The sequence below is a fragment of the Thamnophis sirtalis genome, unplaced genomic scaffold (genome assembly GCF_051295495.1).
Source record: "Thamnophis sirtalis isolate CommonGarterSnake01/CBP01778 unplaced genomic scaffold, rThaSir2_p1.2 scaffold_1, whole genome shotgun sequence".
In the NCBI taxonomy this organism is placed as follows: Eukaryota; Metazoa; Chordata; class Lepidosauria; order Squamata; family Natricidae; genus Thamnophis; species Thamnophis sirtalis.
The window spans coordinates 153064759-153083263 of NW_028261381.1; the positions used below are offsets into that span (position 1 = coordinate 153064759).

General features: G+C 42.6%; 1 protein-coding gene and 1 non-coding gene across 2 annotated transcripts in view; both read right to left on the reverse strand.

Annotated features, from left to right (window-relative positions):
* SLC35F4 (solute carrier family 35 member F4) overlaps positions 1-4984 on the reverse strand; it is a 170414-nt gene extending 165430 nt beyond the window's left edge. The window contains exon 1 of the mRNA XM_087728089.1: positions 4655-4984. Within this exon, the coding sequence (XP_087584215.1) occupies positions 4655-4757 (103 nt within the window). The 5' untranslated portion in view covers positions 4758-4984. The remainder of the gene's footprint in view (positions 1-4654) is intronic.
* Positions 4985-13026: 8042 nt separating this feature from the next.
* LOC148049779 (U6 spliceosomal RNA) lies at positions 13027-13133 on the reverse strand. Its single transcript, XR_015695296.1, has one exon. It is a non-coding gene; the product is annotated as a U6 spliceosomal RNA (small nuclear RNA).
* Between the last annotated feature and the right edge of the window lie 5372 nt (positions 13134-18505).

Genomic DNA, 18505 nt, shown 5'->3' on the forward strand with positions numbered 1-18505 from the left:
TTTTCTTCAGAAATTCAAAATAATAATAATAATAACAATAATAATAATAATGAGGTTTGCGGGGGACAGGAACCTGGCAAGTACCAAGAGAGGGATCTGTGAGCACCAGATTGACTCTTAATTTGCAGTAACTGCACTGATTTTCCAAGCTTCTCTTCCCAGATCACTTCTTTTTATCTCGTGGTGCTCTTAGCTAAATCCTGAATTGTATGCAATTCATCCTGGTCAATACAATGAGAAACTCAGAGTCTGCCACAAAACAAAGACACCCCCACCCCCACCCAATACTGCAGCGAAGCTATTTAAATTCTATATATCCCACTTTAATGAGTAAGGACTTTTAGCTAGTAATGTGTGTTCACTTCCTTCAAAATGTTTCCTATTATGTCAGAGTCTGGGCCTTTGTCCCAAAACTCTATCCTCAAGACACCCCTGAAAATCTCTTGCTTCGTGTCTGCCTTTTGCAGAATCAGAAGAGATGATGTTGAGAGTATGAAGTCAGGCAATGCAATAGACACCCCTCAACCACTGTCCTAAGTGAGATAATAAAAACAAGGACAAATAGGCTGAAAAACAGCTTCTATCCCAGAGCAGTAACTATGTTAAATTATACTGTATAGTGCAATATTAATGCAATATCCGGGGTTTTCAATTCAATTGTATAGAATGTGAAGGACGTGTGTTTGTGTTTTATTTTTATAATAGCTATAATGTACACTGAAGAGTTGTTAATCTATTCTTGTGTAGCTTCTTCTCCAGTAATATTGAACTGCAAACTAGGGCATAAAAAACTTTTCCTAGACCAATTCTTGAATACAGCTCATCTGTCTGGAACCCACACTGTGTATCAGACATAAATACAATCAAAAGAGTCCAAAGATATTTCACAAGAAGAGTCCTCCACTCCTCTGCTCACAACAGAATACTTTATGCCACCAGACTTGAAATTTGGGACTTAGACAACTTAGAATTTTGCCGCCTTCGATCCAACCTAAGCCTAGTACATAAAATTATCTGCTACAATGTCCTACCTACCTGTCAAGGACTACTTCAACTTCAACCACAACAATACACGGGCACACAATAGATACAAACTTAAGGTAAACTACTCAAAACTCGATTGCAGAAAATACGACTTCAGTAACAGAGTGGTCAATGCCTGGAATTATTACCTTACTCTGTGGTTTCTTCCCCAAACCACCAAAATTTTAACCTTAGACTGTCTACTGTCGACCTCACCCCATTCCTAAGAGGTCTTTAAAGGGCATGCATAAGCGCACCAGTGTGCCTACCGTCCCTGTCCTAATGTTCCCTTTTATTCATATTCATTTCGTAGATTCATAATCATATCTATACATATGTTGTGTAATTCATGCTTAACAAAATAAAATAAAAAAGATGGCATTTAATTTTGTTGTACGAGGTGTAATGACAATAAAGTAAACTTTTTTAAAAAACTAAAAACTAAGAAAGGACCATCACTCAATGGCAGAGTAGATGCTCTGCAGGCAGAAGAAGCCCAGCTCAATCCCAGCCACTGATGTGTTATAGAGAAGATATGAAGGCCTTGGGTCCACAGAACTGGCTCTGGGCTACAGAAGTAAAAGCTCTGTAACTTCCAAATAAAAGGGTGCTTGAAGAAGAGAACTATATTTAAAAAAAAGCATAATAGAAGCTGGGCTGTTGGTCTGAGCTTATATTCTAATACATTTCAATAATAGAAGCTGCCCATTGGGAATGCATGGAGTCTCCCTATATAGGAATGTACCAAATATCCCAGAATTGTGGAGCGAGCACTACCTTGCTCCTATCCATCCCAACTCAAAGGAAGTTTCTAAAATGTTAAATGAGCTCCTGAACTACCCATTACTTTGTTGATCTAGAAGCTGGATCAGTTCATTCTCAGCGCCCACCTACAAAGTGAGGAAGAACTTATCTTTATCACAGCCAGATGGTCTCCAGCATCTGTCAGGAGAATGTACAATAATACAATAGCAGAGTTGGAAGGGACTTTGGAGGTCTTCTAGTCCAACCCGCTGCCTAGGCAGGAAGCCCTATACCATTTCAGACAAATGGCTATCCAACATCTTCTTAAAAGACTTCCAGTGTTGGGGTTTTCACAACTTCTGGAGGCAAGCTGTTCCACTGATTAATTGCTCTAACTGTCAGGAAATTTCAGTTCTAAGTTGCTTCTCTCCTTGATTAGTTTCCATGTATAATGTATATGTGGTAGGGTGAAAAACTGTCAAGGACTTAAAATAATATGACCATGAAAGAATCATAACTGAAGAAACCAATTCTCCATATTCCTAGACCAAGTTGCTGCTGTACTTTTAAAAAATATATGTATAAGTATGATACCAATTCAATGCCTTCCAAGCCTATTGTATTTGTAGATGTTGAGTCTCTAGCAAGAGTGCAGAGAAGAGCAACAAATATGATTAGGGGACTGGAGGCTAAAACATATGAGGAATGGTTACAGGAACTGGGTATGTCTAGTTTAATGAAAAGAAGGACTAGGGGAGACATGATAGCAGTGTTCCAATATCTCAGGGGCTGCCACAAAGAAGAGGAAGTCAAGCTATTGTCCAAAGCACCTGAGGATAGGACAAGAAGCAATGGGTGGAAACTAATCAAGGAGAGAAGCAACTTAGAGCTATGGAGAAATTTCCTGACAGTTAGAACAAATAATCAGTGGAACAACTTGCCTCCAGAAGTTGTGAATGCTCCAACACTGGACGTTTTAAAGATGATGTTGGATATCCATTTGTCTGAAGTGTTATAGGGTTCCTTGCTTAAGCAGGGGCTTGGACTAGAAGACCTTCAAGGTCCCTTTCAACTCTGTTCTTCTAAATTCTAAATTTCAACTGTGCAAATCCACCATCAGGATGTCCTGGGCTTCTCTGAAGGAAGCACAGCTGTGGAAGCCAATGTGTCCTTGCCACACAACTTTTCATGTGTTCTTTGTCACCATGAAATAACATTCTCCTTACACTTGGCAGACAATTGTTCTCTTTCTACAAAGCGGTGATATAAATGCTTAAATCAAACAGACCACCTGGAAATATGTGAAATATCCACAGAAAAGCTGCATTGCTGCAAACTTAAGAAGCCACATAAGATGAATACTTTGGCCACTATCCAAGAAAAGGCTTTGCAGAGGTAGTGGGAAAGGAGGAGGACAAGGCTCTCATTGCCTCTGCACGTGATTTGTTCCACTTAATAGCCACCGCAAATGGTCAGAAATAAAATGCTCTCAGTGTCTGGCCACAGCTCCAAGTGCTGCTCCTGCTTGCATACTTTGTTAGGGACAACTTCATTTTGTGTTTGAAACTCAGAGCCGTTTTCAAACAAAGGGGCCAATGGGCCTTGCCCTCTCTCCTTTTATTAACCACTTCGCCTGAACATGGGAAACAAGTTATTAAAAGTTTATTTCAGAAACTGGTACACAGGCTATCCACCCCAGGAAGGCAGGTCCAGCAGCCACACCTTCCTGCAACCATTACTTGGAATCTCTCTGCAATCCCCCCTTTTTTTAAAGCCAGTTTTAATCATATGAAACATCTCCCTCTCTCCGCGCCCTCGTAGTTTTAAGGCTCTCTTGCGACACCTTCTCTGCTTAGTCGTCTTTGAACCGCAGCGAACCCGGAGCCGGATTCCCACACGCGCCGAGGCCGCGGGACGCTGATGACTGCAGCTTTATCCCGCTGCCGAACCTACCCACCCCTTAACAGGCAGGCCGGGCAAGACTCGATGCGGCAATCCTCAAAGCGTGCGCGCGATTCTGTCTCTCTCTCTCCCCCCTCCCGCCCCCTTTTTCTTTCTTTCTCTCTCCCCCACTCCCTCCCTCTCTCTCTTCCCCCCTCTCTTTCTCTCTTTTGCCCCACCTCTCTTTCTCTCTCTCTCTCCTTCTCTCTTTCTCTCTCTCCCTCCCTCTCTCTTTCTCTCTCTCCTTCCCTCCCTCCCTCTCCCTCTCTCCCTCTCTCTCGCAGCTGCAAGGTGCAGATGCGCAGCCAGTGCGCTCCTTTCGCGCGGGCGCCCCTTTGCTCCTTCAAACGCGCGCGCACACGCCACGCAAGCCCCGAGACCCCCTTCTTCGCCGAGCCCACCATTTTCGTAGGAGGTGGGAGGAGAAACAACCGCCCACCACAGGCAAATCACGAAACAGCCCGAGGCAAGTGGACGTTCCCCAGCCTAATATGCAGAGCGTGGAAAGGGGGCGCATGTTCTTCCTCTCTTCGCCCTCCGCTCCCCCCATCCCTCGACCCCCGGAATCCAGCGCACATTCTCCGGCATCCCCCCTTCCCCCTTGCCCTATCCGCTGCTGCCCGGTTTTGGGGGTGGTTTATTTTATTTTTATTTTTATTTTTTTGAAAGGCTCATCTCCGGAGGAGCGACAGCAAAGTCGCGCAGGGCACGAGGGGGTTAAAAAAGGAAGCGAGGACATTTCCTTGCTCCCCAAACGAGCGGCTCAGTTGTGCGCAGGTTTCCTGCGAGACCCCTGGATGAAGCGATACCTTCCCGCTAGAGGAGACGGAGAGGGGGGGGGGAGTGCGCCGACTTCAGCCGGCCAGCCAGCCAGCCTGCCATCCCGCAACCCAGCGCAGCGCAGCAAGCCACACGCGGATTGCCCACGGCGCCGCTTTCTCCTTACTTTTCTGGCCGGAGTAGCCGGGGTAGTAGCCATAGTAGCCGGTGATTCGAAGGATTCGGTCCTCGATGGTGGCTACCCCGTTGGGCGCCGCCTTGACATCCATGCAGAGGGGCTCGGACCGCCCGTCCGGGCTCCTCAGGGGGGTAGCGGCCGAGGCGGCGGCGGAGGAAGAGGAGGAGGAGGTGGAGCCGGCCGCGGAGCGTTGGGCAGACGCTGGGCTCGGCTGGGTCGCTGGCCGCGCCTGCGGTTGCAGCGTGGGCCAGTGTGCTGTGCTCGTGGCGGCCGTGGCACGGCGGCTCCTCGGCGCACCTTCTCCACAGCTTGGTGCAAAGAGCGGCTCCTCTGCATGATCGCCGAGGCCGCCGCCGCCGCCCCCCGTGTGGCTTCCCCAGAGCCAGCCTCCTCCTCCCCCTCCCACCTCCGCGAAGTTTTCGTGCGGTCCCTTCGCGGCCAGTACTTCCACGCCGCGAGCGGCCAAACTTAAGTCGATGGGCGCGGACCGAAGCGAGGAAGGGGCGCGAGCGGGATTCGCGCTCCCTCCCGACGAGGGAAGAGCTGGAGCCCGGCAGAGACTTCGGAACACAATCCCCATCATTCCCGCCCAGTTAGAGGTGAGGGGAATTTTGTTCTGTTCCCTACCAAATTCTTTGGGATTTCGGATCCTTTTCAACTCCAGGATTCCTCTCCCCCTCCCCTCAGATAATATTGGACCACAACTCTCACGCTCAGCCAATGGACCACAACTCTCACGCTCAGGCAACATGGCTAATAATAATAATTCTGGATGGGAGTTCCCGTCCAGGGCGTTTGGGAAGCGCCCAAGTAACAGAATCTCTCTGGAGCTGGTTGTATCAAAACCTAATGAAACGAAGTCAGAGAAACCGGGAAAGGGTAAGGAAGGATGTCTATGGAGATTCTCAGTCATCCAGGTCGTGGTTGTCCCATAGATGCTTTTTCAAAAGGCAACGGGACTTTCTGGGTGTTTTTCTTTGAAGATGTTTCTCTTCTCAGCCAAGTTTCTTGGATGAGAAAAACCAGAAAGTCCAGTTGCCTCTTGAAAAAGCACCTCTGGGACGGTAAGGAAGAATGTGTTAAACATTGAGAAAGTCAGATATTTATGAACAATCTGATCCTATAAATACAGGTAGTCCTCGATTTACAGCCACAATTGAGCCACAATTTTCTGTTGTTAAGCGAGACCTTTATTAAGTGAGTTTTGCTCCATTTTACATTTCTTGCCACAGTTGTTAAGTGCATCACTGCAGTTGTTAAGTGAGCGAATGTGACTTTCCCACTGGCTTTCCTTGTCAGAAGGTCGCAAAAGGAGATCCCATGATCTTGGGACTCTGCAACCCTCATAAATGTGAACCAGTTGCCAAACATCTGAATTTTGATCACGTGACCATGGGGATGCTGCAAAGGTCATAACTGTGAAAAACGGTCATAAATCACTTTTTATCAGTGCCGTTGCAACTTTGAACGGTCATTAAATGAAGTGCTGTAAGTCAAGGAATGTTTGTAATAATTACTTTATTTATTTTTTTATTTATTTTTGTTTATTTGTATGCCGCCCTTTTCCCTGGGGGGACTCAGGGCGGCTCACAATCAAAAGGAAGGGGGGAAACAGACTTTTACATATAGACAGTACATAATTAAAACGCAACATTCATACCATTCGGGTGGGTCACAATCTTTAGCCCCAGGCCTGACGGGATAGCCAGATTCTAAGGGCTGTGCGGAAGGTCTGGAGGGTGGTGAGGGTACGAAGCTCCACGGGGAGATCGTTCCATTGGGTCGGGGCTACCACCGAGAAGGCTCTCCTCCGATTAGATTTATTTATTTATTAAACTTATATACCGCTTCAACTTCTCTAAGCGGTTTACAGAGTCAGCAACTTGCCCCCACAGTCTGGGTCCTCATTTCACCCATCTCGGAAGGATGGAAGGCTGAGTCGACCTTGAGCCGGTGAGATTTGAACCACTGAACTGCAGATCACAGTCAGCTGAAGTGGCCTGCAGTACTGCACCCTAACCACTGCGCCACCTCGGCTCTTATATGTGAGGTATCCGAGACTGAGCCATGGTATTCCCATTTGACACTCCATGCAAAGTTGCTGCAGCTACATGAGAAGGAGGGACAAAAGATAAAGGCCCCTGAAACACAAAGAATAATAGAATAACAGAGTTGGAAGGGACCTTCGAGGTCTTCAATCCAACCCTCTGCACAGGCAGGAGACCCTATACCAAGCTCAAGGCCCAGGGGCCGGATCTGGCCCTCGGAGTAAGATCTGGCCCACAGAGCCATCTTGGAAACAGCGAGAACTGCCTGTGGTGCTTCTGCCAGTGAAAATAAAGCTGTAGAGGGCCATGTGCGGCCCTCCCAAGGTCCATTTTCTCTGGCAGAGGGTTGTAGGAAGCCCTGGCAGCCAAAAACAGAGCTTGGGAGCCCATTTTTGTGGGCAGAGAGCTCAGGCCACCACAGGCGCCCCCGACACGAGTGATGGTGAGCTGGCCATGCCCACCCTGGCCATACTCACCCCAGGTCCCCAAGTGAAACATAACCCTGATGTAGCCCTCAATGAAATTGAGTTTGATACCCCCAGCCCTATACCACTTCAGACAAATGGTTATCCAACATTTTCTTTAAAACTTCCAGTGTTGGAGCATTCACAACTTCTGGAGGAAAGTTGTTCCACTGGTTAATTGTTCTAACTGTCAGGAAAATTCTCCTTAGTTCTAAGTTGCTTCTCTCCCTGATTAGTTTCCACTCATTGCTTCTTGTCCTACCATCAGGTGCTTTGGAGAATAATTGGACCCCACCCCCTCTTCTTTGTGGCAGCCCCTGAGATATTGGAACACTGCTATCCCCTCAACTCCTTCTCATTAAACACAATTTTGCTATGGGTTCTCTTTTCTCTGGAGGAAAAGAGCAAAGGAAGTAACTGCCTCCTTTGCAAAGGCTAAAAGTTTCCAAAAGTGGTCACTTCTAACTAACCTCTGCAACTACAGCGTTGTCTGTGCCCAGGCCCACAAGGTTACAGGAGATTATACTCTTCGGAAATGATACATGGGTCTTTAAAGAGCTGTGCAATTTATGCTATAAATTTTATTTATAGGAATGAAGAGCCTGATAACAACATGTGGTGGCCTTACTTTGGCCTGAACCGGACACCTCTGCCTCCAAGCTCTCCCTTTCTACTGATAGTAGCAATTTCTAACATAAACAACTTTTTAAATTGTACCCATATATTAATTTTCTTCACACTTTGCAAACAACCACCTGATTTTTATTTCCCACTTCTTTTCTTCCAGGGTTATCAAGTAGCTCCAGTTTAACAGCTCTGCCTAAGTGTACTTTATTTATTGAATTAATATTTATGTAATTAATTAATTTTATCCTGACTTTTATTATTTTATCAATCTCAAGATGGCAAACATACCTAATACTCCTTCCTCTTCCTTTTTTCCTCACAACAACAATCATGTGAGGTGAGGTGTCATTGAGAGGGAGTAATTGGCCCAAAGTCACTCAACCAATTTCTATGTCTAAGACAGGACTAGAACTCAGAGTCTCCTGATTTCTAAGCTAATACCTTAACTATGAGACCAAAATAACAAATTGTGTCCTCCAAAATTAGTCAGGAATTAGTCAGTCGCTTAAAAATAACATTTGGCCAGTCAGCCATATTGTCTAAATGCAACCATTATGGTACTTCATCTGCTTTTCTTAAACTACATCTGGGAATAAAGAATGAATCATCCACTGAAATTGATAGGAAGGGCCTTCCATTTGTATATCATAAAGTTCTCCTTTATAAAAAAATGTGTAATTATGATGCTCCCTGCCAAGAAGTTAAGGTAAAGGTAAAGGTTCCCCTCGCACATATGTGCTAGTCATTCCTGACTTTAGGGGGTGATGCTCATCTCTGTTTCAAAGCTGAAGAGCCAGCACTATCCGAAGACGTCTCCGTGGTCATGTAGCCGGCATGACTAAATGCCGAAGGCGCATGGAACATTGTTACCTTCCCACCAAAGGTGGTTCCTATTTTTCTACTTGCATTTTTACATACTTTTGAACTGCTAGGTTGGCAGAAGCTGGGACAAGTAACAGGAGCTCACTCCGTTACTGGCGCTAGGGATTCAAATTGCCGAACTGCCCACTTTTCTAATCAACAAGCTCAGCATCTTAGCCACTCAGTCCTTGCCAAGAAGTTAGCAATATTTTTTAAGTATATTTTTAAAATTACATTGAACAATGCAATTGTAGACTACCCTACAATTTGCTTTGTGTGAGGTAGGCAGCTACAGTATAAATATTGATTGATTGAACAAACAAGTACTAACTGAAAGGAGCAAGCAGTTAGAAGCCTGTTACTTTCACTCCCTCTTTGAAGATTTCCCAGAAGTATCTAATTGATCACTACTGAAATCTGTCTGCCTGATTGGATGGATTTGAGTCTGAAGTAGTAGTACCCTTTCCTTAGGCTCTTAAATTATGAATTCTCCAGTCCTTTAAAACATTATTTGGTAACCTTGACAACTTTTCAGATGTGTGATTATTTTTGTTTAATAAATACATATTTACAAAATATAAACTGGAATGAATATCTTTGGGGGCGGGGAATAAGGTCAAACAGAAATTCTGTCAATGATAGGTATTCATGTATGTATAGACAACTATCTTGATTTTAACATACACCTATGTGACAACACGAGAACTTCCTGCAACAGCAGTTTTGATTTTTTTTAAAAAAAAGACTATGTGGTTATATAATCAGCCAATCTGGAATAGAGTTTGTAGATAGAACAGCAAACATGCAGGTGGACAGATGAAGAATCTGGAAAAATACCAACAGAAGTGGGTAACTTCATTTGTCCTTTCTAATGCCACTGAAACATCCCACACACTTGGTCAAGAAATGATGTGGGTGTGTTTTCAAACGTTTGATCTCACTGCTATTTTGTTCTCATTCTTGTTGTTCGGAAACATCATGCATACTATTCTGAAAGGAAATAAAATATATTCTTAGTTTCCTTTTATACTTGTTCTTTTTTTTTCAGGCAATGGTACCCTTTATCACATCAACAGCTTCACATGTCAGGGTTCCAAGTAACACCCCCAATGAAAGAAGACTCCGAGGTTTGAGGTTCCTCAAAGTTCCATTTTATTATAGATGTCATATTGGCACATCTGGGGAAACCCAAATCTGAGAGTTCCAGGTTTTCTCCACCCAAAAGAAAGTCAAAGATCCATCCCCTGCACCCACCAGTTCATCACATGGTCCAATCAATTCACTGACCCAACTGGAGACAAATCCCCGGTCACTCCCATCCAAGTGCAGGCCTGATGTCCTTGACTCCCAGAGAAAGGAATGTTGTTATGGCTCATCTACCACTCCTTGCAATTCTCCCCTCCCATTTTCCCAGGCACTAAATGTGGCAGGCCTGAAGCTCCAATGAAAAAGATCACTTCCAGGGCTGACAGAAATATACAACTGTTGTAGCCTTTCCTCTCCAACTGTCCTTTCCTACCTCATACACCCAATAAAAGCCTTTGACTGTCTTCCAGAATACAACTGTCTCTAGTAGGTTATTGCTGTATTACAATACAATCCATGACTTTTCTTTGGAAAGGTGTAAGCTCCACATCTGATTCAAGATTAAGAGCCATCAGAAGGGAGAAAATGGTGTTTCAAAACTTGTCCATCAATAGGAAGCAGAAGCTGGGGAAAAAGCACAACATGTCTATGGATCGCCTTGTTTCCCATTAGAAGAACATATAGTAATTTGTATTATCAATCATGATTATCTCCAAATCCACAGATATACAAAAATACTCAATGCAATTAATAGATAAATGTTAACATCTTCATTCCATTCTTCAGTAAAAAATAAAATAGGCTTCAGAGCAGTTAGAATCAATAATCAATTAAAAATATACATTCTTACAATCTAAAAGTCAAGGTATAAAAGCAAAAAAGGATTAGGAAGGAAGCAAAAACATGAATACAAATCTTTGAATATTTCATGTGAAATCAGGTTGATGCATTCTGTTCAGTTTAATCTAAATGGCCACCTCAGAGTTAGTAAGTAAACTCTTGGACACACAATACAGAAACCTCCCCTCTCCCCCACCCAAAAAAAAAAACACCCAAGGGGATGCAGTGGCTCAGTGACTAAGACACTGAGCTTGTCGATCAGAAAGGTCAGCAGTTCGGTGGTTCGAATCCCTAGCGCCGTGTAAGAGAGCCGAGGTGGCGCAGTGGTTAAATGCAGCACTGCAGGCTACTTCAGCTGACTGCAGTTCAGCAGTTCGGCTGTTCAAATCTCACCGGCTCAGGGTTGACTCAGCCTTCCATCCTTCCAAGGTGGGTAAAATGAGGACCCGGATTGTTGGGGGCAATATGCTGACTCCGTAAACCGCTTAGAGAGGGCTGAAAGCCGTATGAAGTGGTATATAAGTCTAACTGCTATAACAGAGTGAACTCCCATTACTTGTCCCAGCTTCTGCCAACCTAGCCATTCGAAAGCATGTAAAAATGCAAGTAGAAAAAAATAGGAACCAAAATGGGAAGGTAACAGCGTTCCATGCGCCTTCAGCATTTAGTCATGCCGGCCACATGACCACGGAGACATCTTCGGATAGCGCTGGCTCTTCAGCTTCGGAGATGAGCACCACCCGCTAGAGTCCGGAATGACTAGGGGAAACTTTACCTTTACCAAAACACTCAAGTCTGTTGGAATCTGAACCCAACCACACAAAGGATCCTTTTGGTCACAGCACCTGGGTGTGGATCATTTTTTTTTAATGTAGTCTCACTTCTTTCTTTAGACTTCAAGATGCTTTAATAAATTAAGCCTTAAAACTTGTTTCAAGTTCTGAAATCTTACTAAAGGCTCTGTTAGTAGTGTTTAGTGTGTAACACACTAAGGTGAAATGAAAATGTGTTAAATGTTGTAATTAATGTAACATCAGTGAAAGGTGCTATATAAAAAAAACTTCCCTATCTCTTCTGTAATCTCCAGGCTATAGACAGCCTTGTTCAAAGATCTCACTAAAAAAGGTTACAGAATATTTCTACAAGCCTTTGATTCTGTTTGGGATTTTAAGTATCCAAAAATAAGTTGGAACTAAATGATAATACTCAGGGTTCTAAGAAGTCTTTTGATCTTAGCTGCATGTCTCTTTTTTGTTCTGAATAGTAATTAAAACTGCCCTTCATAAAATAGGAAATTGAAGTTCCTCTCTTAAAATCGCAAAGTTCAAAGGTGATTCAGCAAAGCTGCTTGGAAAGACTTTTTTTTTAAAAAAAACAAGAAAATGCTTCTTCACACAGTGCACCCATGGAATTCGTTGCCACCTGATGTGATGATGACCCACTTATTTGGATGGCCTTAAAAGAAAAATGGGGAGCCTCGGGAAGGTTCAAACATTATTAGTCTTGAAGAATCCATATTGAGTACTTAGGGTTAGGATAGAGCCTGCCTTCAGATGCCAGTCACAGGGAACACAATGGTAATGAGAGGATATCTTTTTAAATCTTCCTTGTGAGTTCTCCAGAGGCATTTGGTTGGCCACTGTGGGAAATAAAATAACTGGGCTAAGATGAATCTTGGACAGGTTCGGAAGGGCTGTTCTCATGTTTATCTGCCAGCAGGAGGAAAGTCACCTCAAGCCTCCACTCCTTTATTGGCTAAACCCAGTGGTGGGATTTATTTGTTTGTTTGTTTGTTTGTTTGTTTGTCAAACATGCACAAGATAACATCATTTCAAAAGATCTAAGCCCCAGAGCTCACTGTAACAGCATTGCAAAAAAGCCATTAAGAGTTGTTAATGTAATTTTGTGAAGCTTCCTCTCCAGTAACATTGCACTGCAAACCAGGGCATACAAAACCTTTGCCAGACCAATTCTCAAATACAGCTCATCTGCCTGGAATCCACACTGTGTAATGGACATTAATACAATTGAGGGAGTCCAGAGGTATTTTGTGAGAAGAGTACTCCTCTGCTTGCAATAGAATACCTTATGCCACTAGGCTCGAAATCTTGGACCTGGACAACCTAAAACTATGCCACCTACGCTCTGACCTAAGCTTAATACACAAAATTGTCTGCTAAAACATCCTACCTATCAATGACTACTTCAGCTTCAACCACAATAATACATGAGCAAACAATAAATACAAACTCAAAGTAAACTGCTCCAAACTCGATTGCAGAAAACACGACTTCAGCAACAGTGGTCAATGCCTAGAATATTCTACCTGTATTGTTACATCCTCAAACCCTCCCAGCTTCAACCTTAAACTGTCTGACGTGGACGTCACCCCATTCCTTTTTTTTTTAATTCTTAAAAGTATTTTATTACTCTTAAAAATATGGAACGCTTCACGAATTTGCGTGTCATCCTTGCGCAGGGGCCATGCTAATCTTCTCTGTATCATTCCAATTTTAGTATATGTGCTGCCGAAGTGAGCACAGACGTCACCCCATTCCTAAGAGGTCTATAAGGGGCTGTGTATAAGCGCACCAGTGTGCGTGCTGTCCCTGTCCTTCTGTCCCCATTTATTTGTACTCATTTCTTATGTATATACTTATACCTGCTTATACATATAATGAGGACCCGGGTTGTTGGGGGCAATATGCTGACTCTGTTAACCGCTTAGAAAGGGCTGAAAGCCCTATGAAGCGGTATATAAGTCTAACTGCTATTGCTATATATGTTTATATGTTATATTCATACTTATACTTGTTTTCTCCTACATGCTTGACAAACCAAATACAATAAATTAAAAAAAATTTATATCCTGCCTTTATTAAATTTTTAAGTACTGGAGGCAACAAACACACAATGTTCATTCCTCCTCCTGTTTTTCCCACAACAACAACCCTGCGAGGTGGGTTGGACAGGGAGAGAGAGAGAAACTAGCCCAAAGTCACCCAGCCAGTTTTCATGCCTAAAGTGGGACTAGAACTCACAGTTGTCTAACCCAGTGCCTTAAACACTACTTCAAACTGGCTTTCTGATGCTGGGGAACATGAGATAATCCAATGTTGGTGGTTTGCTCTTCAACTGTATCTGTAAAGTTTCTGCTCCTTCTTTTAATTCTGCGAATTTAAGGGTGGGGCAAGGAATTTAGCAAATGGTTATTTATCCCTGAACTCATCTTTTAGAGTTCTTCGTGAGTGCTCAATGCATATGAATAAAGATGATCAAGTAGAAAAGTATCCTTCAGTCTGAGGCCCATATCCCCTACCTGTGTTTTGTTATGTGCTTTAGTGCTGCATAAAAAGACTCCTAATTCAATGGCACAGTGAGCATCTTGAAACATAAATTAGTAACCTCTAAAGTGAGTAAATCGTGAGGTAGGATGACATGAATAATCTATTAGAAGACAGAAAGATGAGCTAATAGTTATCAAGTCTGACGTGAGACTGATGCTTTTTGTCTTCTTCATAAATGAGCTAGAATTATCTGTGCCTTGGAATAGCTAAGTTGCTGATGACACCCAATTGTACAGAGTCGGGTTTTTTGCGTTTTTTTAAAAGGTTGTAAAATATCTGAACTGGTTCAGTGCTGATGAACATAATGAAATAAAATGACAGATGCTGTTCGGTGGAAATAAATGTACAGTGACACCTATTGAGGCAAAAACCATTGTTGTAACTTTCTAAATGTAAGAAATAGTTTCTAAGTGCGTTTGAATTGCTTATTTCATAAGGGGCTGAACATACAATACTTTTTTCCTGTTTCTAGGAACAGTTGGATTGCTATTCTGGTCATCTTCTTTTTCCTTGTATGCATGTCCTGCTTTTAAAATAGTACCTTTAAGAAGCATAGGGGATCTCCAAAGAGACCTATAGGAATATTTGAAATCTCAATATGGCAACATTACTGGATTGATGGAGCAATTAAGCACAGTTTCCTGGGTTTTTCTAGCAACCACAGTTTTTGGAGCCACTGTGAGGTATTGCTGTCTTAGCATGGAATATACCTCCATTCCCTCATTCGCCAATGGCCATTGGAGACCACACCTAGAGCACTGCATCCAGTTTTGGTCACCCCACTACAAAAAAAATGTTGAGACTCTACAAAAAGTGCAAAGAAGAGCAATCAGGATGATTAGAGGACTGGAAACTAAAACATATGAAGAACTGTTGCAGGAACTGGGCATGGTTAGTGAAGAGAAGGACCAGGGGAGACATGATAGCAATGTTACAATATTTGAGGGCCTCACATATACAGGAGAGGGAGAGTGTACTTTAGAATAACAGAGTTGGAAGAGACCTTGGAGGTCTTCTAGTCCAACCCCCTGCTCAGGCAGGAAACCCTACACCACTTCAGACAAATGGTTATCCAAGCTCTTCTTAAAAACTTCCAGTGTTGGAACATTCACAACTTCTGGAGGCAAGTTGTTCCACTGATTAATTGTTCTAACTGTCAGGAAATTTCTCCTCAGTTCTAGGTTGCTTCTCTCCTTGATTAGTTTCCACCCATTGTTTTTTGTCCTACTCTCAGGTACTTTGGACAATAGCTTGAACTCCCTCTTCTTTGTGGCAACCCCTGAGATATTGGAATACTGCTATCATGTCACTTCTAGTCTTTCTTTTCATTAAACTAGACATACCCAGTTCCTGCAACCGTTCTTCATATGTTTTAGCTTCCAGTTCCCTAATCATCTTTGTTGCTCTTCTCTGCACTCTTTCTAGAGTCTCCACATCTTTTTTACATTGGGGTAACCAAAACTAAATGCAGTATTCCAAGTATTGACTTCAATCTGGGATCTGCAGTGATATCTAGTTTATCCTCTTTAAATGTGAATGGAGTGAACCCAATGGATAACAGAATTTGGCAAGCCTGTAAGTTATACACGAATCCAGGGCAAGCTGGTAGTTACTTTATTAGCTTTCTGAGAAATGAGACAGCTCTTAATAAATTTTTATCTCCTGTTTTCTTCATAAAGAATAATTGCCCACACCAGCTTGGTTTCTACAAGGGTCATTAATTGAACATTGCTGGCAACTATCCCAGCAAGGGTCTGCTACAAAGATCTCTTATTGCTCAAATCTTCATTGCATCGTCTGCAACATTTTATTTCCTGTTAGGCCTCCATGTGAGAGGCTCTGGTTTGGTAAAATAGACTGTGGGTTTTATTCTCCATATGTTTATATGGGGAAAAGAAATCTGCCGTAGCAGTGCTAGATATTTGATCAGCTGTCAGATGGCGGAAAATAATGAAAAATTAAAAATTCTCAATTCCCTATTAAAGTAATGTTTGTCCTGATAGTTGCATGGATACATCCACAGAGCTTTCATACCTGGAACTGGTTTGGCATTGCCTTAGTTCTTCTTTTACTTTCTGAGTTCAATCTACAGCCCCGGAATTCTTTAGTGGTTCCCTCTCGCATGTTCTAATCTACATAGACATTGCTTTGCTTCCAAGCCCAGACGTGGCCCGCTAAGTGTCCAGATGTGGCCCGCTAGGTGTCAAGGTACCCATGTGTGGAATATTGTCTATACTTCTGATCAATGCAAATGATCGATGAAAAAAGGATATTATAGAACTGGGAAAAGAAGAGATACAATCCAATAACATGATCTTTTGAGTGTGGCTAGAAAAATTCTCCTAGGAGGAAAGATTGTACTATTTGAGGGTTTTTTGCCCTGGGGTGGGGAAAAAAAGGAAGATGGCAACAGAAATGAAGCTGGCACAGCAAGGATCAGCAATTCCCAATTAGTGAGAGCCATTTTCAGCAATACCCAGCTGCCTTCTATTACTTTGAAGATAATAATCAAATATCCAATATCTTGGAAAGCAGGGGTTAGGGTTAGGGTTAGGGTTAGGGTGGGTTCCAACAGCTGAACAACGGGTTCGCATTGCAAGCATGCCATATGTGTGTTGCGTGCGCATGCACAGTTTAACAAAAATTGAACTTCCACATTGCAAACAAGGAAAGGAGCAAGGAAAACAGCTGAGGGGTGGCAATTCAATCTGCCGCTACTGATCAGCTGGGCTTCAAAAGCAGACATAAAGGTCAATATAACCCGGGGGTAGCCGGGCGAACCCACTTTCACGGAAACAGAGAACCGGTTCACTCTCAGCTTGCAGTCAGAGCTAACAGTTTGTCTGAACTGGTCCGAACCAGTAGAAACCCACCACTGTTGGAAAGGCAAGAAGAGAAAGCCTAGAATTTAAGCCTTGGAGTTGGGGGGAGGGGAGTAGAGTTGCACTTTTCTGTGTGTAGGACTATAGGAAAATTATAGTTTACAATAGATGGATCTTGTCTACAATAAAAGATCTAAGCTAGCCAAGTCACATCCAGAGGTCTACTGCCAAGGCAGCCAATTCTATAATAAGAGACTGAGAATCTGGAGAGTTAAGATTTACAGGCTGAAGCAAGACAAATATAATAGATATTTATTTACAGACACATTCAGGAATACATCATAAAATGCAACAGCACGCCCAAGAAGAGCAGCACTAAAGGGCTCAGATTGCTATTGTGGGAGTGCTATATTTCAGAAAGAACCATTTTGCCATGAAAAGCTATTCAATTTGAAAATAATAGAATGTACTATGTAATATAGGAACGGCATAAATCATATAACATACAACTAAGGAACTTTAATATGAGTCTCCCAAGATAGGTGGCCAGACAATTCAGAGGAGGGGTAGGGTTAGGAGGAGGGATAGGGGTATGGGTAGGAGGAGGAAGAGGAGAAGGGGGGAGGAGGAGGAAAAGGAGAAGGAGAAGTAAATTAAAAGTAATTTTTCAAGGTGACTCATCACCTTTACTCTTTATGTTTTCAATATCCCCATCAATAACCATTTTGAACAAAACAAACTGTGGATATGAATTGGCTTTACAAAGAGTACAACTTTTACACTACCTCTATGTGGATTATTTTAAATTATTAGGAAAACAAAGGTTGAATTGGATTCCCTGCTAAAGAGCAGAGAAGAATTCAGCAAAGATCTTGCAATGCAATTTGGCATTAATAAGTGTGCAGCCATAGCCATAAAGGCATGCAAAACTGTTGAAAGTGATGGAATCCGGCTTAACGATGAAGATTTGATAAAAGCAGTTGTGCCAGAAGAAGGCTGCAAATATTTGGGAGTTTTGGAAGCTTCCGATTTATTATAGAACAAATTCAAAAAAAATACTTCTACCATATAGATCAAATAAGTTTGGAAACTTTTGATATCATAAACAAAATGGTGGGAACATCATCAAAGCAATCTCAATACCCATTTTATAATATGAACAGAAATAGTTGACTGGGTCCAAGATGGAATTTGATAACTTGAATCAGAAAAAAAGAAAAGAAAAGAAAACTAGTGACAATGCACCATGCTTTAAACCCCAAAAAGTGCTATTGATTGGCTGTACTTACCAAGAGCCGAAGGGAGCAGAGGGCTCCTACAAGTGAAATGAACTATGGTGGAAGGAAAACATGGTTTGAAAGACTACATGAAGAAAAGCCAACAAAGGCTTGCTAAAGGAAGGAAGTCCATCAAAGATAGTTCTTGAAAACAGCAAATGTGAAGGCTGAGTATAGGGCAAAAAACACAATTGAAAACCGGTTTGTAAATTGAAAGAACAACCCAATGCACAATCAGTACTTGAAGTACATAGAAGAGAAAGACAGTAATAATGCCACCTAGAGTTGGTTAAGATCAGGAATGTTAAGGAAAGAAACTGAAGGCTTTATTTTAGCAGCTCAAGAACAAGCTTTGCCAACTTTCACTTTACATGAAAGCGAAAATACAGCATGTGACAAAAGACAGCAAATATTGCCTTTGTAGAGATAAGAATGAAACAGTTGACCATTTGATCTAGCAAATTTCA